This window comes from Ambystoma mexicanum, chromosome 6q (genome assembly GCF_040938575.1).
Source record: "Ambystoma mexicanum isolate Mex_15411 chromosome 6q, UKY_AmexF1_1, whole genome shotgun sequence".
Taxonomy (NCBI): Eukaryota; Metazoa; Chordata; class Amphibia; order Caudata; family Ambystomatidae; genus Ambystoma; species Ambystoma mexicanum.
Window position 1 is genome coordinate 1,422,708,822 of NC_090937.1, and position 22,860 is coordinate 1,422,731,681.

General features: G+C 42.6%; 1 protein-coding gene across 2 annotated transcripts in view; it reads right to left on the bottom strand.

Moving 5' to 3' along the window:
- Positions 1-1,213: 1,213 nt before the first annotated feature.
- The window catches only part of NAT8L (N-acetyltransferase 8 like), a 193,543-nt gene continuing 171,896 nt past the window's right edge, over positions 1,214-22,860 (bottom strand). For both annotated transcript variants that reach the window (XM_069632127.1, XM_069632126.1), the window contains one exon: positions 1,214-12,066. In XM_069632127.1, coding sequence (XP_069488228.1) covers positions 11,699-12,066 — 368 coding nt within the window. In that variant the 3' untranslated portion in view covers positions 1,214-11,698. The remainder of the gene's footprint in view (positions 12,067-22,860) is intronic.

Genomic DNA, 22,860 nt, shown 5'->3' on the forward strand with positions numbered 1-22,860 from the left:
TGTGAACATGCCCTGAAGAAGACAAGCCCTAGTTACAAGGCTCTACGTCATCGAAACTATTTCACCTAGATAATGACGTGGACAGAAACTATTAGGCCTTAGTCTTAACTAGTTGGCATTTGTTAGTATATGTATGGATAGCCATTTGCTATGTAACATCTGCTTGAATAAGTGATATTTGTTTCTTAATATGTGCATGGTTAAGTATTTACCATTCAGCATCTGCTTGAATAAGTGCTTAGTAACCGAAATGTAGCACTTGCCCAAAATGGGAGCTTGCATTTGCTTGTAAATAACTGATACTGGCATTGAAATCCGAAGGAATTTGACAGCAAGCAAAAATTGTTCATACATTATTGATGAATTTATTAATACTTTTGGCTGATTTTTTAAAAGTATTGCCAAGTTTTTGTCATTTCTATAAGCTGTGCTTTTATTGCTCTGAAATCATGGGTAGCAGCGTACCGGCACCCTTTCTGGACCACCAGACTACAAGTCCCTTTAGGACTTCATGGCAATGGGGAGTTACACCTTCCACCGCCTGACATCCCGGGTCACCGGGATTTGTAATCGAGCTATCAGGTGGCGGTAACGAGTTCAGCGGCAACCCGCCGAACTCTTAATGAGGCCCTTGTGTGCTTAATCATTAAATGTGTTCAATTACTGAATGTAGTTATCAACACTTGCTTTGTTCCACATGTATGATATTAGATACATGCTAGAAGGATGTCTGAGATTGCATGAAATGATTATTTCAATGATTGTGAATAATCTTTATAAATGTATCCCATGTTTGAAGGACCTTAGGGCGTTGGCGTCTACCCATAGGATCATCTTGATTCAGAAATGGGTGATAGCAATGGAATGGTTGTCCTAGAAAGAATCAAAAGGTACACAAATATTATGGTGATAGGCAACATTCACTAGTTTGAGTGATTGATATATGCAGCTCAGAACCATTCTCAATTGTATTTAAATAATGCTGTCTAGTCCTTTCTCCATTAATTTGCTGCTTTCTTGATGTGCCAGCTTGTTCAATTGATCTGGTAATTTGTGTTCTTGCCTTCTTTGATGATACTGACATTTTTAACTGACCTTCAGAGCCTACAGTTGGCTGAATCCAAATTGTTTTAAAGCATAAAATGTGTAATTTGGAGTTTAGACATAGAAGTCAGTAAAACAATCACAATTAACATTCATTGAAAAACGTGTGTGAAGACGATGTTATTTATTCATACAATATTTAAATTTCTTCCTTTCAGGTTACAATTTTCAGTTTCCATTTATATAAAAAAAAGTAAAATAAACATTAGTTTAACCTTTTTACAGCAGGTGAGATTATTATTCACAGTTTCAGCGGCCATCGGGAATGGAATTTCAATACATAAACAAACAATATTTAACTCACACATTTCTTCCCTTTCTCACTTTGCATTGAGACGTGCCATTATGAAGAGCATGAGCAGGTGTCTTCCACAGATATGAGGCTATTGGATATGTTATGCATGCTTTTCTGAAGTGGGGCTCAAATATATTTTCAGACCAGTCAATTACATTGAGGAATAGTTTGAACATGACCCATCCAAGACAGCATAAATTCTCCATCATCTGTACAAACAATTTCAGACGTGAGCAGCATTGGTCTATCGTTTGTGCAATTTACTTGGTTTTGAACCCAATCAGTTTAGTATGAAAATGATCCCATCTTAAACTAGAGTAGGATTTGTGGATCAAGTTCTGTAGGATTGTGGCAACTACAAGCATATATGAGGCATTCAAGCTACAATATTATTTAACTCATGCTAACAATATATTTGAGGCAAAGAAACGTGGACTTGCTGGTTAAAGGCCAATTGTAAAGATTGTTCTAAGATGCATTCATAATGGATATAGAATACTATGAATCACTAATAATATCTGAGATACATCAGGACAGTCATCTACATTCTGATTAAATAATTGCCTCAATGTAAACAGAAATCACCCTACAGCTATCATGATCCCGAAGTGCAATATACATATATTTTATATATAACCTACCGGATCTTAAGTACCTTTGCACTTTCTGAAACAAGCGCCTATATGCCGGAGGGCTTTGCGCCCTGAAATAAATGCTTAAACAAATAAAATAAATAAATCCATTTAGATCCCAGTAATGACGACAGCATGTACTAGAGTTCTTGATGCTGAATCGCTCAAAAGCATTTGGACAAAATACAGTTTTTGTAATGATGATTTCAGATGAATGTTTCGGTCACACCTACATTCTTTATAAGAAGTTCATATTGTTTCTTTCCTCACACAACTGACCTCCTTGTGATATAGGCTATTAAGTATTACTTTTTCAAAATAAATCAAACAAACTAGTATTGTTTTTAAATAATGCATGCCCAAAACGAGGATAGTCACGCTCCCCAAAGAATTGCACCCTCAATCAATGCACCTCAAGTTTCCAAATCTTGGTTAAATATCCACGACTGACTTCTTGTGGTGCCATTGACATTTTGTGTCTCCTGTATTCTAAGACTTTCAATGTTTCATCTCAGAATTGGACCACAATTTCAGAAAAAAGATTTTAATGGAAAAAGTTTGGCAGAACAAACATACTTTCTGCTGTAGAATGTGTGCCCTTGCTGAAATCATAAGCAAGCATTGTGTAGTCTGGTCCATGCAGACTTTCATGATCTAAATATGAATCACAGACCGGGATATAGAGTTTAGGAACAAATAGCTTTTCTATCTCTTTATCTTTATACATTGATATTAAAGGATGCTAATTGCCAGATTGTGGCTTGAGAAGTAAAAGCCACCTTTCAGTTCATGTAAAATTGTGTATTAATTTATCTTGCCTAAAGATCATTGCTGGCCAAATATAAACAAGAGGAATTGTTCATTATTGTCAAACCCTAATACCAATTTTGGAAAAAACGGAAACCCTAGCTTTTATTACCATCAGTTAGTAAAAATCCATGGTTCAAGAAGAGCACACTTATTGAGGTCACAGCTAGAGGACATTACTAATAGAATTATTTAGTGGTGCAACAAATTTCTTGTTTGAAAACAGTTGCACACAGGAATTCTGCATTAGGACCAATGTATCATAGCAAGAACTTAGACCACAGTTCCCATTCTTTTGTTGGCATGAGCCTATTTTCCTTATGATACGATATGGCATTTATAACGCACCTATACACAAGTGTTCCTTGATTATCTAATGTTTGACAGTGTACTATAAAGTTATTTCTTCTTGTTGACTCTTTAAAGCGGAAATTGTTATGAAAACGGTGAAAGAAGCAGAGAATCAAGCATTCTCAATGAGGTAGGAAGAGCCCCTGACATATTGCTTGCACAGTCTAAAAATCAGACTGCCATACTATATTAAAACCCTCCCAAGAGGGTCTTCTGAACCTTATAAGGTTGGATCTTGTGACCCTTTCGAATTAAGCCAGAGTGCAAGTGTTGAAGCGTTACAAGTTCACTGCTATATTAAGACACAATGTAGTCCTTAGTTTGAACTTGAGAGGCACCTCCATCTGAAACATACCCAGCAGATCAGATGTGCATATCAGAGTATCATAAGAACCATCATGTTTGCATTGTTTGAAACATCATGTGAATGAAAACGAATGACAAAAAGGTCTGCTATTATTAGAATAATGTGCTCCTCAGCAGCTCCATTTGTATTTTTTTTGTATTTTATTAAAGCTTATATAGCGCTTTTATCCAAAGCGCTGCACAGAGTATTAAAATAACAGTACAAAAATTACGAAAGGGTGAGGGAATTCAAATATCAATTCCGAAAGCAGACAGTCAAGGACAGAGAAGAAGATGATTTTTTTAAAGAGACCTTAAAAAGAGAAAAGACAGTATCGAATAGAAAGAGGAAGAGTGTTCCAGTGGAGAGCGAGAAGCTGGAAAGAGCGAAAGCAAGACGGAGTACACGGCTCAGGGGCTTGGTGGAGGGGCCTTCTGTAGACGAATCGTTGTATAATGAGCTGAGCTACAAAGCAGTCAATTTCTGGAATTACAAAAAAATGAACTATCAATTGAATCACCTTCATTCCTTATTCACCTAAGTGCCTTACATCTATTTTCTAACTGGGCCTACAGCATGGAAACATAACCTGGATGTAGGGTGTATTCCTGCAGTTGCAAATCATGCTTGCCCAGCAGATCAAACGTCACATCTTTCCATGATAAAGTACTATGTGCTGTTGGTTTTAGCCATAGAAATGATTGGGTTCCTTCCAGAAGAACTACTAGAACAAAGGTTACTATTGTACATTGTAATCTATATCCTTCAGCACATGAATGTACAGGGACTAGTTCGGCTTCCAACAGCTTTCCTTGCACATTGAATATGATCCTTTCTGAGTCAAGCAAATGATACTTTGATGTGCACAGGGCAACGAGGAAAAGTATGTGCAAAATGAACCACGTGGAGTGAAGCCTACACAGGTCAGTCTTGTTTTCCAGTGGTTGAAGCACCTGCAAATGACGAGATTAGACCTCAACAACCAACATCAGGGGAATACATCCTAGAACCGATTGTAAAAGAGGTAAACGTTTGTGTCTTAGGAGTAATGGGCAGCTCCTATGGGGATCTAAAATGCAGTGAAAGCTCAGAGCTCGTATATTAGACATATACAAATGGAGTCCATTTAATGTTTGAAAAAGGAATGGCTAGAGAGGATGGTTTGGGAAGTGCAACAAATAGACTTGCTAAGGCAATGGAGCCCCAACAGCATTTTAAATATCTTACTCCCTGTATACTGACACTGTCTCTCTGTGCAGTCCTCAGTGCATGTTCCCACTATGAACCTCCCCCATCACAAACTGGACCCCAACCAGCTCAGGTATCACGCAGTTGTCATCTAAACGACCCCGAGAAAGGATTACTGCAGTCACAGTTGTTATTCTCACATGCAGCATTTATGTTCGAATCACTAACCTTTTCATTAAAAAATGCAAATACAAATGCAGTGGCACCACACTACCTTTAGTTTAGCAGCCCCACACCCACATTGATCAAAACTAGTCTTTCACAACATTACATTTGTTCTCAGGAATGAAGAACAGATGCTGCATCTAGGTCATTGCGAAAGGTTATGTTAGATACTCTTAGGATTTCCACAACAAAAATGAAGCTGGCTACATCCTTAATCACACAGCACATTTGCCATGATTCCTCCGCATGTTGAAAACAAATTGGAATGGTAAAACGTGTACATTTGACACAATCATGTTTTACAACAGAGCAGAACATGTCGTCCCGGAAGCAGGCACCAATGTGAGCTGGGATGGACAAGGACAAAGGCATAATAGCCTTGTGTGTACGTGGTAAACGGGTCAGATTTCCAAAATGTGTTCTGTGGAGCATGTCCACAGGAAAATAGTATAAGGCCCGATTATTGGGTCTCTGTTCGTACTGTTAACAATAAAGCATGTTTGCAGATGCCTGCTGCATTGTTTCCCAGCACTATACTCGAGCATGTATATTTCCCACATGAATCCTCAAATTTGACCACCTGAAAATCTTTTTAAAAATGGGCAAATGGATCGTGGCTAACTGTAAGGATCTTCCAGTATGTTGCTGAATATATGCAAGTATGTACAAATAAAGGAGCGGATTTACAGAGCGTTTTTCAATGGGATTTTCCCATTTAATTTTTTGGGGGTAAATCAGGCACACCAGGTTTCTGCAAAGGTGTTTGGAGGATTGACTTACATTTTTCATTTGAGATGCAAACTCTGTGCATATACTGTGTGACCTGCTTGGCACTTAGGGTGTCAGTTTGCGCTACAAAAGAAACCTATGCCTAAAACCACAGCACCATAAGCATTGTTTTATCGCTATCGCTATTAAAATAAGGAAGCCTTTAGAACATCTACTCATTGCATCTACATTCATGCACAAAGACACAATGGCCCTGATTCACTGGATTTGCTCATTGACAAATGCTTTGTGAATCGGTCCCAATGTCTTTTAAATTTCCTGAAGAGATACCTCTAGAGAAACGAGCCATAAACATGAACGCTTACGGCTAGAAGCACGCTTAGAATGAAAGCAAACGAGACTGGCCTATTTCCCATTCATCAACTACCCACAGAAATTAAGTCTACATTCGACATTAGCTTTGGTTCCTGATGGCCACTATATACCATGCAGGCGTGGATGGGCAGGTCCACATCATGTTCTTAAACGTGATAACAAACAGCTGTGGGCTAAAAAAAAAAAGCAAACCCTTTAGATGGGCCACTGATGAGCAGTGATAGATGTAAAAGGGTGATATGTTCAAGTCCTAGTTTGGGTTGCTTGCTGTGTGTCATTTGTTTCCTTGAGTTATGAAAGGCCAAGCTTTAAGTTGCATGCACACATATCAACAGTAGGTGCATGCTTTGATTTTCCTTGCATCATGAAATATTTAAAAAGGTTTTGAAATCAAAGCCTTAACATTAACACTCGGTTCTTGCAGCTCACTACATAGTTGTAGGTTTATAAGACACAGCCCATTTGCTTTAAAGCAGGGTAACTAGCACACATGTTCTGTTCATCACTTCCAGCAGCTGTGGTGATGGCTCTCCATTATTGATCTTTTTACAAGAGACACTGCTTCGAGTTCAATAAGGCTGCACCTTGACATCTCCCTGTTGCCTGGCAGCCTAACACCCCAGTGGTTGGCCTTATTAAGGTCCTGAACTTGATGCACTTGTTGCCTGTTGTGAACCCACAATCCTATATTAAAAACAGAAGAATGTCCATAAATAGACAGTGTACTGAAAGTTTGGAGCACCCTCATACCACACATACAATTGTAATCTAACAAGAACAAAACAAAATCGCGGCACAAATAGGTAGCTTTTCCCATAGTTACAAAAGTCCTGGGATCATTGGCTATGCTCTCAATACAAACCCCCATATCTAAGGGTCTTATGACTGCTTGCACTAGATAGTTTTACATTTTCGTGAAACAACATATCAAGTAACTGTAAAATTATACAAGGTAGCACTTTTATTGATAACAATGTATATACAAGATACAAAGGGGAACGATTATTTTATGGCATAATTATTTCGAGAAATGAAATGAGTCAAAGGAATAAAATAAGCAACTGGAAAAATACACAACTTCAAGTCAAAACTGTGAAATGGATATACACGAGTCTAAAAGCAGCTTAAATCGTGACACCAAACTAAACTATTAAGATGTGCAATTTTACTGAAACCGCAGTCACGAGGAGAAATGATAAATGATACTTCGATTTAGGCTGTGTGTTGCCACAGGGCTGCAGCAAAAGAGTGCTAAACGCTGAGGTCCTTCGAAAGCCAGCTTTTGAGTCGCTCCAAGCTTCCAAAGTTCACACACATGTCAGTCGCCTGGAAATCGAACTTAAACTAGGAGTATTTAAAGAATCCAGTACTCAAGGAAGAAGGGGTTGTGCCATAGTTATTCCACATGAAAGTAGGAGTGAAAAGTACAATTGGAAAACATCTTGTAAACCGAAAAGGGGGTTGCTTTGAAGCATGCCCACAACAGAACGATAGTCTTTGAGGCCCAAGCACGACTTCCACATTGAAAACACTTCAGGGTCATGTCTGGACCCAAGAAGTTAGAGGTCAGGTAGAGTGTGGACATTTCACAGAAGGTTCTTATGACAGCGTTGTGATTCGGCCGGTTTTCAGCTACCTACAAATCAAGTGGTGCCTTGGTGCATGTACTCTGATTGTGCAAGACGTGTGCTGATTTTGGCTTCTTCATTTTAATGAGGCAGATTTAAAAAAAAGGGACGTGGATCAAACAAAACCCTTAGGAAAACTAGAATGCAAAATCGCAATACCCTTTATTAAATCCATGTTGGTTAGTCGTTATGAGGTTGTATTGATGGAGAGAATTTTTCTGAAAGGACGTTAAATGAGCACAATATGTGCTTGCCTATTTTATTACATTGCCAGCGTTGTTCTCGTTACCTAAAAGCAGCACGAAAATACTGAGCACGGTTTCATACACTATGTACAAATCCAATGATGCATGACAACATGTGGATTAGAACTTTACTTCAATCTTCTATGAAACTTCTATGCAATGCATCTTTATTAAAGAGAGGGCGTCTCGAGCTAGAAACCTAGCATGCTTCCATTCGCTAGGCCTGGCGCAGGATAGGCCACAGTCTACTGTGGGCATGGTGACTATTTACATCTACAGAAGCAGTACGTTTGGCAGCAACACACGATTTGGCAATGGTTCCTGGGGTTTTTTTTGGTATCCAGTGATATTATCGCTGGTCTTCGAGGATTATTCGATATTTTTTTTAAAGGCACTATCCAACACTTTCCCCAAATTTTCTAGCACTGGAGTTTGTTTAAATAATTTCACCAGTCCTAAAATATGTTGCCAGTGAGTTTAGTGCCTTTAAAAAAATATCGAGTCACCCTCGATGTTTTCACCAGCGATATCATCACTGGTAAACGTTTTTTTTGGTAACACTTGAGTTTTCTGTAGAGGACCTTACATTGACTCGTGGCACCTTCCGTTCAGGCAACACGGATTTGCCACAATTTGTTTTCTTATGAAAATATTTTGAGGGCCCTTAACACCCCATAACCATTATGGTCTGGTGTTTGTGCATCAGTTATGATTTTACAACTTTTCTATGGTGTCATCATATAATTAGGGCATGAATTGATCATTTTCATGTAAAAATCCAATTAAGAGGCGCATCACAAATGTATAATTACATTTATGCACTCTACTTTTCAGTCCACTACTGCCTGACAAACACTGCTTTGTGAGCCGCATGATATAGCAGCATTGATCGATGGACAGACTTTAGGAATGATGTGGTACATAAATCTTGCACTTTGCAGAGGTGCACACGTCTGCACTATGCACAGTTCACTTTAGTCACAAGGGTACCCTGTACATACTTTGAGGGCAAAGTAGAGATCTCAATGCAGCACGGCCCAGCCTTTCTGAACGCACAAACACCCAGGACTGCTCATATTTCTGTGTGTGAAGGGCTGTAGATAGCAGCTGCCAGCAGACTGGGAGCACTATTCCAGAGGCGCAGCCTCAGAGGGCCAACCAGGTGCCAATGGCATTGTACTAGAAGGGTTAGAAATGTAATTTTGACAGTAGCGGCTCATGCCGAGAAAGGTCAGGAAGGACTCTTTCCTGTGAGACAGAGCATTTGCATATCCATTACGTGGCTGTCGGATTCAAATAACGATGGGAGGCCACATTGCACTGCACACCTATATCGCTGCATATTGTTCTGTTTGTAAGTGCATGCATAAATCCACAAATATGCTGGATTTACAAAGTATTATGTTCTATCGTGATGCAGACTGATACTGTAGTTGCAATTATGTGGCCTAAATAAAGGCACATCTGTGATTTATATTACAGTGGAATTGACTGCACACATATTAGCAAACCATACATATCCCAGTTTATATATAATACATTGGATGCTGTCATAATAGTGTAAACTCGTGTGCATCATTTTCTTGTTACTGTGTACTTCTGACATTAGAAGAAGCCTATAATAACACAATGACGATATAGGCTACTAGTGAAAACTGACCAAGAGTCTGTTCTGACGCTACAATGCCACTGTGCAGTCAATACATGCCTTCTCTCAAGGATTTATTGCGAGAGATGGGGCTCTGCGCTTGCACAGGGCGAGACTGCCATTTGTGGCAACAGGGATATTACTAAGATAAAACATTGAGCATTTTTGATATGGAGAAGTGTTAGAAATAAGAAGAGTGACAAGAAAAAGAGCCAGAAAAAACAGGTATCGCTAGTCGGAGAAGTGTACATTATTGAAAATGAAAATAGAACTTCAGTGAAAGAGAAAAAAGGTGCAATAAAACAAAAGACGAGGAAAGGACGACGAGCCAGAGTAGGGTGTCAAAGCACACTGTAGATCAAGAAAAAAAGCGCAACAAAAATGATTGAAGATTTTCTTGGAGATGATAAAGTAGAAGGGCTTGGACATTCATATCAAGGATTAAATAACCCCAGCTGTAAGTATAAAAGACTGTATACAAGTTTTAAGGGACTCCGCCTGTGGCACGTTCTTTTGTATGATGACATATCTCCTTGGTGACTCTTTAAATATACTAACACTGTACAGGTGGGGCCATGTTCCAATGTATAGTCACCTCACGCCATTCTCTAAGACGTACAGTCCACATAATTGATTGCGGTTTGTAGGTGTTCCATGAAATGCTTTATCCAAACTTGCCCCTTTACTTTATGTGCATGTAATACATGCCTGAACTCCACCTCCAACTTCTAAACATTTCTTGGACAGTTAAGTGCACTCTGTTGGTCTTCATTCATATGTAAAATGACGACTGTATATACAAAGTCTCTAACATTTACTACAGCTAAGGAGAACATATGCTGGCTCTGGTAAACTGAATTATGTAATTCTTCACAGTATGGTAACACATTTTAAAACTTTACTTTTTCAAGATTTACCTTAAAACTAAACATATCTGAATCCTAACTTGTTGTTTGAGTGCATTGCGGCTGTTTTATTACTTGTGAAAAATCACAACTAAAGCTAAAATCTAATTTTCCCCAGGCTTCATTCATGCAAAGTTACCATTAGTTGAAGTATGTTACAAAACTTTACATTTCAGGCTAGTAGTATTGGTTTCCTTGCTTTGTTTGCAGGCACTGTACATACAGACTACGTACAGACACATGCCATATCTGTTGTGCATTTCTATTTGCATTACACAATTCAGACATCATTTAAACAGTTACATTTCATGTTTAAGGATGACTGTAGTAAGGCTGTCTTTATTTATCCAACAGACAGTGTGTACATCTGTGCTGGGTGTGCAACTCCAATCCTCAAAAACAGCAAGCATGTCGCACATTGCTTTACTGAAAACTTTCAATTTTGTGTTCTCATTAGAACTGCAACTAAATAAGCACAGGTTGTTTTCCCTTTTTTTTTGTTTCAAATATTAAAAGGCAGCATACAGGACCTCCAATGTACAGTATACATGCAAAGTTCTGGCCCAGGTTTGCAGGCTATCCATGAAGACTAAATATATTCCGCTTCTATTGTACTTTGCAAAATATGATGATTTAGAGTCTACGTCCTTGATAAAGAAGAGAATGGCAATGAGTTGCATGGATTCTGGTTGCACCCACATCTTTTTCAGATGTTTTCAGAATTGGACACACCCAAAAAGCTTTACAATTCTTTGTTGGCAAGTACTATGTGTTTGAGTTCGTGCAAAAAGTCCCCTTCATGCATTGTAGCAGGCATTTTCCACGTTTAAAGAACGGTCAGCGAGTAACGTTCAGGATGCTTTGAATGCATATTCAACGCATTCCAGAAAATGCAGTTTCAAGTGGCAGCCGTGTGAAGGCTATCAGTATGATACACCATTGCTGAAAAAATACTATGTGCACCAAATCTGTAGTCCTGGAAGTATTCTAGTTGCTGTGCTTCTATAGTAATGGGGCTAATGCTGAGACAGCAATGTGTGTGTTGGGAGAGCATCAGTGCATCCAGCAGAGCATCCCCGTCTGATTGCATGCGTGGAGCAATCATTTTCTTTTTTCACTTGCACAACCAAGTTTTAGTAAGCATATAAAAATTAAATGTGTGTCAAAAATCGGCAAATGAACAAGGCGATGATTTAAAAAAATACACAGGAAAAAAAGCTCTATTCTTCACTAAGCTGCAGACGGTAGCGATGGTAGCGGAGCTGAAAGAACATTCTCTCGGATATGGAATGTGTCATCCCAGGGAGGATGTAGTTTTCAACAATGCCTACGTGCTCGAAACCTAATGACTCGTACAGCTTGTGGGCCACCATCTTGACAGCCGTCGTTCCCAGTACAATAGAAGAGTAGTTGTTGACCATGGCAAACTCCAAGACTTTGCGCCCCAGCGCCTTGGCAATCCCTTTGCCGCGGTATTTCGAATCTACGGACATACGGCGCAACTCCAGCACGTTCTCTTCCTCATTGCCTCTTGCCGCTACGATTCCCACTACATTTCCATCTAGGGCCGCTACCCAAAAGCAAGAACCTGCAAGAAAAAAACACCCCTTAAAGTTTAAGACTACTCAACATTTATGAATCATAATTGCATTTTGTTTTGCAGATTTGATAAGCTAGTTGCCACAGAATATTTCATAGTTTTGTGTATGGAGTTATGAATTAATATTTTCCATAATTATGGCGTGTATGTGTATGTATATATATATTCTCCCAACTAACTTCATTTCATGTGCAATACTATAATAAATCCTCGTCACTAAACTCAAAGGGTCTGATGGTTGTCTTGAACACATGGCCTTCCTCCTAGGAACATCCCAATTGTGCTCTTCAGTTACTACTTGATGCAGTTGGTCAGTCACTGAAGTCGTCATGGTGAACAAATATTCATAAACTGATTTCACCTTGGAGATGGCAAATAATTGAGCTGAGCCTTTAAACTACTGGTTTAACCAGGGTGGTGTAAGTCTTCATCAGAACTATTTGCTCATAAGAGAGGCAGCATTTTTACAGGAAGAATGGAGTAGCTCCACATTTACTTTTCCACTTTGTCGAGTGATATTTTGTAATATATAAATCAAAGTATATCGCTTTTACATTTAGAAGGGCGTGTTTAGAGAGGAGGTTAAGATTCTTCCCTTACGTTGTGAAATGTTCAGAGCAACAAAAAGTGTAACAATAGTAAAATAGATGGTTCGTGGAACAAACACAGGACCAAGCAAGGTTTGGAAAATATTTTTGTAGCGACATTCTGTCATTAATCCACATCCCATCTGGCTAGCACCTGGTGAGTAAAGTTCACAGAAATCCTGAACGAAGAGCATTGCCTCAGTAAAGATATTTCCTTGGATCTTGTACTCGAGAACTAAGTGCACAGCAAGCAAGTGGCCAAGGGGGATACACCAGAACCACTGACAGTGGAAGGGCATCTTCTCTAGCGAGAACCATCTAATAGAAATTTAGGATTCTTTGAATTAACTGGAGTCTCAGTTGGAGAACAAATGGACAAAGTATTTACTGAAACAATACAGTTGAGCAGGAATAACTACATTCCTGGCAACTATGAAAAACTGGATAATTTCTGTAAGTATTTTCCTATAACAGATGCATGTGACGTAGGACATCTTTTTTAAATATTTTTTTTATTGTGCATTAGTTTAAACATAAAACTTTAAGCACATGAAAAAAAACAGAAAACAGGAACACAATGGATAAACATAAAAATACAAGAAACAGTTGCAATACATTTCATATTTGAAACTGATCTAAAAGTCTATAAAATGTTTGCCAAATTCAGTGATTCTTAAAAAAATGTGCTGCTTCATTCCATATATCGTGGGCAGCTGCAGTAATAACAATGGATTCGGCATCAAATAGAGTGGCCCAGAATTGTTCTTGGACGACATCCTCAATGTTAAAAACAAACTTACCATACCCTTTTTGATAGCATGGTTTAAGAAAAACACAGTTGGTCAATAAATGTCGTCCACTCTCCACTTGGGTATGGCAGAGATGAAAGATGCGCTTTTCCAATGGTATACTCTTCCAGGAGCCAATATGCTCCATAGTCGGAAGAAGATTTAGTCGTAGGCGTATTATAAAATGTTTGAGTTCCATTGTACAATGCTTAATTAGATAAGAGCGTGGCTTATGGGGATGAAAACTCTGATAATATTAATTCTGCCTTCTGATCCCCATGCAGCTTTTCAATATTTTATACTTGATCCCATTGAGCCAATTTGATTTTAATGTCCATACTTAGACATGACAGACTTAAATCCAGAGGAGGTGGCATCGCCATTATCTACAAATGCAGCCTGGCAATGAGACTGTCTTCTCCGATTGATGTCCCATCATGCAAATTGCTTTCTGTGAAAGTCCCAATCTCTAATGCCCAAACGCTTAACATCCACTTGATTTACCGTCCCCACGGCTTTCTGGTTCATTTGAGGATGACATTAACACCATCCTCTCTAGCAACCTTAAATTCTACACAAGTACTTCTACTTGGAGACTTGAACATGTGCTTCAATGACCCTCTAGACCAGTTCGCCCTGATCACACTCAATACTCTTTCTGAACTAGGCTTCACCCAAAGAAGCAACACACCCACACATATTAAAGGCAGAACGCTTGAAAGGGTGGCAGACCTCAACTGTCAAGCCAATATCCTCGCTATCTCACCGTTAGCCTGGACTGACCACCACCTTGTGTCATTCATGCCGTCCACTAATAGACCCCTGCCTCCACCAACCATTAGGGCCCCACCCACGCTAACCAGAAATAAAAAGTGCATTACGACGGACAGGCTCATCCCTGCCTTACTCCCTACTCTTAACATGTTCCCAGACAACACAGATCCTGAGACTTTGGTTGAAGAATACAACAAAATTATGACTACTTCGCTGGACTTGATCGCTCCCGCCAAACTTAGACCTAGCAAACCCAAGACGCACTTGAATAATTGGTTTACACCTGAACTAAAAAGCCTCAGGCAACAAAAAAGAAACTGTGAGACCGCCTGGAAAAAGCTACCTTCAGCAGATAATAGCAGCTAATAAACTTAAATTTACCAAACTTTCCGCCCTCTACAAAAAAGAAATATGTCTAGCAAAACAAATTTCCTTTGAAACACATATTTCCCAAGCCAAATCCAATACGAAGGAATTATTCTCCATCCTCAAAGAAATAGAGACCCCCAATCGAACCACTCGATACAAGTATCAAAGATAAAAAATGGTGCTCAGAGATCCAAAATGCTTTTACTAACAAAATCTCCACCTTACAACACAAGATCCTTAGCAAAAAAGGAGCATCCCTAAATAACTCGCCTACACCCATAACAACGGAAAGGATGACTGCTAACGAATCTACCTAATTTAACTTCTCCAAAGTTTCGATATTGGAAGTGGAAAAAAATCATCCTGTCCCTAAAACCTAATTGTCAGGGTGACCTCTGCCCCGCACAACTTATCAAGGATGCAGCTCGTGACCTCTCCCTTCATTGCAAAACTTATCAACGCGTCCTTCTCCACCGTCGCCATCCCCACTAATCTAAAACAATCCTGGGTACTTCCTCTGCTAAAAAACAAAACACTCTTGACCCTTCAGTACCGACCAATTACCGGACGATTACAACAGTACCCTTCCTTCTAAAAATTCTGGATAAGGCTGCCTATGTACAAATCCAAAAACATTTGGAAGCGCACCACTTACTAGGAGCTAGACAATCAGGTTTCCGCCCCCAACACGGAACCGAGACAGCTCTTATCGATCTCAAGACCCAAGTTGACGAGTGTAGACACAACGGTAAAGCGGCCCTTCTCCTCCTTCTAGACCTCTCGGCCGCCTTTGACCTGGTTGATCACACCATCTTATGTAATCATCTCAATTTGGCAGCACATTTCTCAGACAAGGCAATCACCTGGATTAGATCCTTTCTAAATGGCAGAACCACGAGGGTCTTCTCGCCCACTGCAGCTGCCAACCCCATACCTATCACCTGCAGCGTCCCCCAGGGCCTGTGTGTTTCTCCTACTTTGTACAACATTTTTACCAAGCCCCTTTTTCGACGATCTGGATCTTCTTGGTGTCACCTACACTAACTAAGCAGATGACACCCAGATCCTCCTCCCGCTTTCTGGGGATTATGGAAAGGATTTGGCCTTGGTGAACAGAGTGTACATCATCATCCAGGCATGGATGGCCACGCATGGACTATGCCTGAATGATGATAAAACCGAACTCATCATCCTTGGCACTACCTCTAGCCTAAAAAAACGAGGACCCAACTACTCCTCATTCCTAATTGACGGCATTAACATCAAAGTAGGCCATGAAGTAAAAACGCTGGGCTTCTACCTCGACTCGAAACTCTCACTTGCAAAACAGGTTAACTCTCTGGCATCCTCCACGGCCTACACATGCAGACTTATCCGTACAGCCAAACCATTCCTATCTGATCTTAGCTGCACTACCTTGGCCAGAAGCCCTTATCCTTTCTCGCCTAGACTACTGCAACGTCCTCTACCTTGGGGCAACCAAAGATGCCATTCGGAAACTCCAAATTTTACAAAATAATGCCCTCAGGGCGGCATTGGGCATCTCCAGAAGAGACCACATCACTGAGATTAGTCGCCAGAACAACTGGCTACCTATCATGGATAAAATCCACCTAAAAACCCTGTGACTCACCCACAAATCCCTCAATAACGCTGCGCCTTCTTACCTGGCTAACAAATTCAACAGACAACACTCCTTGAGACAGTCCAGAACTGCCTACAAAGACCGCCTCGATATCCCTAAATTCAATCGATCTACTATAGGTGGTAACAGCTTCCCTGAGAAAGCAGCTAATTTATGGAACTCCCTATCCCACACCCTAAGAACTGACCTTCCTTATCAAAACTTTAGGACTAAGACTAGTCTATGGTTGAAAGCGAATGCTTACTAATGTAATGCTAACTGAAATGACTACCTCTCAAACTTGTGTATTTTACTACTGTAAATTTGTTTACAATGTTAGTTGCCACTGTACATATGCCCTATTACGACTCGATGTATACCCAATTATCTGTATGCAACTTAAAGTGGCCGGTCAAGTGGCACAGCGAGTAGAGCGCTCGCTTTGACATCCGTGCAGCGCCTGCTAACGCAGGTTCGAATCCCTGCGGGGCCAAACTCAGCCTTTCATCCTTCCGAGGTCGATAAATGAGCACCACACACCGTGGGTAATAATAAGCAGCGCTCAGATATCTGAGGGTTCGTAGCGCTATATAAGTGCCAAATTATTATTATTAAAGTTGTGTAACTAAGGTTCGCATATTCCTGTACCTGCTGCACACTGTTACTCCAGGGTATGTCTGCGCATTATAAATAATAAACAAACAAACAATGCTCTTTTCAAAGTTGGGGTCTTATTAATGATGTCCTCTGCTAGATCTAACTACTCGAAATGGGCCATGGCCATGAGCTTTAATTCTTTGATAAAGGCGGACATGATTTTCCAATCCCAAATGTTTCAACAACAATTGCAGTAGGGCGTTGGAATTTTGATTTGTGGCCACAAGTTTAAGATGAGGCAAAGCTCATTGAGTGGACCAACTTGTCAGCAAAGAGGTTTGCCCGTATTCAAGTCTGAGTGCAACAACCGGCACTGATTTGGGGAGATTTATGACTGAACGTAAACTCTAATCCGTCTATCCAGGTTATCAGTCAAAGTTGTAAAGCAGCAAGAGCATACAGTATGCCCCGTATAATGCATGAGCCGTAGATCTCCAGTAGATCCTCGATATTGTATCCAACCTGATGCATGATGCAATGTCTTACCACTAACCATTTTTTCGAGGTTTTAGCAGTGATTTTCTCACCAAATTATGCTGCTGTGGGATTAGAAGTGATGGGGAAAACCAAGTATGTGTATTCCTTGACATTTTCCAGGCAGGTACCTTTAAAATTCCAATTTTTTCCTGTGTCGCTTTTGTACACTTTCCCAGAATCATGATCTTCGTCTTAGTTGTATTTCTGATCATTAGATTTTTTGTGGAATACTCCACAAGCGCATCCAGTGACCGTTGTAACCCTATTTGTGTTTGGTCAACAAGTATAATATCCTCCACGTATGCTAGCCATGATATGTGCATACCATTTATTTTTGGTGGGAAATGTTGACTTTCCGGAGGGCTTGGGCAAAATCAGCAGTGAACAGATTGTACAGGTTGGGTGCAAATACACAACCTTGTTTGAAACTGCAGTTTGTTTGGCGGAAATTGGTCTACAAACCTGCTAAATTTAGACCAATTGAGATTTCCATGTCAGTGTACAGCTGTTGTATACAGTATAATAGCGATGAATTTATGCCCCGTCCTGACAGTTTTTCCCACAGGAGGAGTCTGGATACTAGGTTGAACGCTTTACTAAAGTCGACGAAGCAACAGTGCATGAGTCGCTTTTGTTTTATGGTTATTTATGAGGAACTTGAGTTTTTTTTAAAATACAGCTGCAAAAATCTTCGGACTCACGTCCATTATGGCTAGGAGGCAGCAATAGTCGGATGGATCCAGTCTATCGCCCCTCTTGAATATCATTACCAGGACAGATTTATGCCAGCTGGGTGGTATGTTTCCAGAGAGCTCCATCTGCTTATATAGTGTGGCTAATATTTTTGCCCAGCGATCTGGATGGGCCTTCATGACAACATTTGATATGCCATCAGGTCCCGAGGCATGAGAGCTCTTTAGTTTTGTGATTATGTTAACTAGTGTGGCCTCCTCAAAGTCGAACTCAGTGAGTGGCATTATTCTGTTTCTCAGAGTTCCATGATTTATTTTCAATGTAGGGTCCTTGAATAGTGCATCAATGTGTTCAAACCATGTTCCTTCATATATAGGATTTAGATCAGCAGGCAATAGTGACTTGCAGTGATTGTTGAAATGCGACCAAAATCTACTGGAGTAATTCATTTTTAGCCAGGTGAATAATAGCAGCCAGTTTGATGTATGATGAACAAGTTACTTTCTTACCTGGTAACGTTCTTTCGATGGGATGGTCCGACGACGTATTCCATATCTATGACAGGTAATGTCCACAGTTGTGCTGCTTCGGAAAATCTTCGGCGTCTGCGTCCTGAGTCGATGAGCCGTCCCCGAGGACCTCCTCCGACAGCCGACGTCACCCGTTGTGATAAGTAGGACGCACGACGCCCGTAGCCTCAGTTGTAGTTTTTTCCCCCAGAACGTGTGCCACCAGTTTTCTGCCAGTCAGACACACAAGGCCTTGCGGAACGCAAGCTGCAATCGCAAAAGAAATTCTGCAGCAGGGAAGGTAGGGAGGGAGCGATATGGAATATGTCGTCGGACCATCCCATCGAAAGAACGTTACCAGGTAAGAAAGTAACTTGTTCTTCGAGGGTATTGGGTCCTCCAACGTATTCCATATCTATGACAGACTCCCAAAGCAGTACCAAGCAAGGAGGTGGGAAAAGAATTTAGAACACAAATTTAGCATGCCCAATCAAATTGCGGAATACAGGGCTGCCTTGCCAAAGGCCAGATCCTGCCCTCGGATGGAATCGAGGGAGTAGCGACGTACAAAAGTATGTACTGAAGCCCAGGTGGCTGCATCACAGATGTGATGAATAGGAACACCCCTGTGCAGGGCAGTAGACGCAGCCACTCCCCTGCTAGAATGGGCCCGCAAGCCAGCCGGAGGGTCCTTACCCGCCAAGCGGTAACACTCGGAGATAGCTAAAATAATCCGACGAGACAAAGTCTGTTTCGTCGCAGCTTGTCCCAAACGCTTTCCAGCGTAACCAATGAAAAGTTGATCCTCCACTCTGACCCGGGACATGCACGAAATATAAAAGCTCAACGCTCTCCTAGGATCAAGCCTATGGAGCCTCTCCTCTTCCTTACCAGGATGTGGAGGAGGATAGAACGCCGGAAGAACAACCTTCTGGCTCAAATGAAATTCCGAAACCACCTTCGGAAGAAAGGAAGGACGAACTCTAAGGACAACTCTGTCCTTATGAAACACAGTGAAGGGTGGCTTAACTGAAAGTGCCTGTAACTCACTCACTCTGCGAGCGGAAGTAACCACAACCAAAAACACAGTTTTCAGAGTTAACCATCTCAAAGGGCAAGAATGCAAAGGCTCAAACGGAGCACCCATAAGAAACTTAACAAGGTTCAAATCCCAACCGGACACCAGAAAAGGTGACGGAGGGAACACATAAGTGAGCCCTTTCAAAAACTGAGAAATTAAAGGAATCTTAAAATAGGAACATTCTTCAGACGAGCGCTTAAATATGGACAGCGCCGCCAGGTAACCCTTAATGGTCCCCACTTACATGCCCCTGTGGGCCAAGGAAAGCAAAAAAGACAGGACCATGGGAATGTCACACTCAAAAGGATCCACATTCTTAACTCTGCACCAGTCGCAGAACTTTCTCCAATGGCAACGGCACAGAGACTTTGTTGCCGGCCGCCTGGCCGAAAGCAACACCTCCATCACGTCTTCATGGAGGTCCCAATCCTTATACCTCAACCTTTCAGAAGCCAAGCGTGAAGGTTGAGGGATCTGACCTCTGGATGGAGAACCTGACCCCTCTCCCGTGAGAGCAGATCGTCTCGGTAGGAGGGCAGATGGACCAGTCGAGAACGTCCAGGTACCACGTCCTCCGGGCCCAAGCCGCAGCAATGAGGATCATCCGGGAACCGAACCTCCGTAACCTCCGTAGTACTTGCGGGATGACGGGGACTGGAGGAAACTCGTACAGCAGTGGGAATGACCACTCCACCACGAACACGTCTCCTAAGGCTCCTTTTGGTGGAAATTCCCGCGAGCATCACCTTTCACACTTTTGGTTGACACTGGAGGCGAAGAGTTCCACTTGAGGGGTCCCCCAAAGGGCGAAGATCTCCAGGAAAATCTCCTGAGCCAGCTCCCACTCGTGAGAGATCGCACTGTGCCTGCTCAGAGCGTCCGCCGTCTCGTTGTCGTCTCCGGCCAGATGAACAGCCGAGATCGAAACTTCCTGCTGTATGGCCCAGAACTCGAGCTGCATCGCCTCCCTGCACCGAGGAAGTGACCCTGCCCCCCCCCCCCCTTTTTGGTGAGGTAGTGCATGGCCACTGTGTTGTCCGTTAGAATCAGGACACTCTTTCCTCGCACAGTCGGCAGAAAAGCCTTCAGGGCTAGCCTGACGGCCCTCAGCTCCAACAGATTGATATGGAGTCTGGACTCCGACTGAGACCAACGACCGCTGACTGTCAACTCGTTGGCATGAGCTCCCATCCCGTGAGGGATGCATCCGTCACGATCGTCACCTCTGACCAGGGCAGCCAAAATGGGGCCCCCTTCATCAGATTTCCTTCAACGGCCCACCACAGAAGGTCCTGGGCAACCGAGGGCGAGACCTGAACAGGGCCCGACAACCTGCCGTAGGACTGAGACCACTGGAGCTTGAGTGTCCATTGCAAAGATCTCATCCGCAACCTGGCCTCTGGCACCAGAAGAATGCAGGATGCCATGAGGCCAAGCAGTCTCAAGAACTCGGACGCTGGGAGAGTCTGGGCAAGCTGAAACATGTGCACCATCTGCTGAATGTGAAGAGCCCTCACCTGGGGAGGAAAACACAGCCCCAGGGATGTGTTGAGCACTGCTCCGATGTACTGGAGCCACTGTGTTGGCCTCAAATGGGACTTCTTTAAATTGAGGAAGAAGCCCAGCTTGTGAAGGGAGTGGCAGGTGACGGACAGATGATCCAGGACTTGCTCGGGAGAGCTCCCCCTGATCAACCAATCGTCCAGGTAGGGGTAGACGTGAATCCCCCCCCCCCTTTCCTGAGATGCGCTGCCACCACCACCATGAGCTTGGTGAAAACCACCGGGGTGGAGGTCAATCCGAAAGGCAGGACCCGAAACTGAAAGTGCGAGTCGGAAACCGCAAACCTCAGGTACTTCTTGTGCTTGGGATGGATCGGCACATGGAAGTAAGCGTCCTTGAGGTCGAGAGACACCAACCAATCCTGAAGTTGAAGGGCCTGGAGGACTTGAGAGAGAGTAACCATCTTGAACTTGTCCTTCCTGAGGAGTTTGTTCAAACCGTGCAAGTCCATGATGGGTCTTAATCCTCTGTCTTTCTTTGAAATCAAAAAATAAGGGGAATACCATCCCTTGTTCCTCTCCGCTACAGGCACCAGTTCTATGGCACCTTTCTCCAGCAGGGCTTGAATTTCCTGCGCAAGGAGCGGATCCGGACTCTACAAAGAGAGGTTCCCAGGTGGATTGTCGTGAGGCCTTTGCCGAAAAGGAAGACAGTAGCCGTGGGTTATGATCTCCAGAACCCACACATCTGAAGTAATGGCTCGCCACTCTACAAGATGCTGCGCCAGCCTTCCCCCAACCGGCGAACCATGGGACCTGGCCTCATGACTGAGTGGTAGCGGCTGCAGCGTTGCCTGAGGGCAAAGAGGCAACTGCCCGAGCGGCCTTGGCACCTCGAGTACCTTGTTTTCCACCTCTGGAACTCTTACGGTGGCCTCTTTGACTGACAGCTCCTCTTGCTTTACTGAAGGACGAGTAATAGCGAAAGGAACCTCCCCTCCATTGTTGTCCCCTAGGACGAAAAGGCGAAGGTTGTCGAACTGCAGCGCCCAACGACTTCGCTGCAGCTTTGGAGGTCTGCAACCTCTCAAGGCTCTTGTCAGCCTTGCTGCCAAAAAGATGTTCACCGTCAAAGGGCATGTTGAGGAGCCGGGACTGCACATCAGGAGCAAACCCAGACTTCCGCAACCGCGCAAACCTGCGTATTACAGTGCTCGCCACCATGGACCGGCTGACACAATCTGTCATGTCCAAACCCGACTGAACGGCCTCACACATGGCATCCTTGCCATCCTGAACCATAGCAAGGAAACCATCCCGTTCGTCCCCTTCTGGAATATGTTCAGCCGCTAATGCAACACAGTTCCACAGAGTGTGTGTGAAACGAGACAAGGCACATATGGAGTTGGCCGCCTGAAGCGCCATACCCCCTGAACAAAACACTTTCTTCGCCCAGCCGTCAAAACGTTTGTCGTCCCTATCCAGAGGGATGGTAGGATACAATGCCTGCTTTGCCGGGGTCGTAGCCGCCTGCACCACCAAACTCTCCGGAGTGGGGTGCCTGGACAAGTAGCAGGGTTCGCTACTGGCTGGACGGTATTTTCGCAACAAAGACTTGCCCACTGCCGGGAGACTCTCAGGAGCAGTCCAAGCCGCCGCCACCCTTCTCTGCAGAGCCATATGAAATGGCAGTACCGGGTCAGTGGGGGGACCAAGATCAA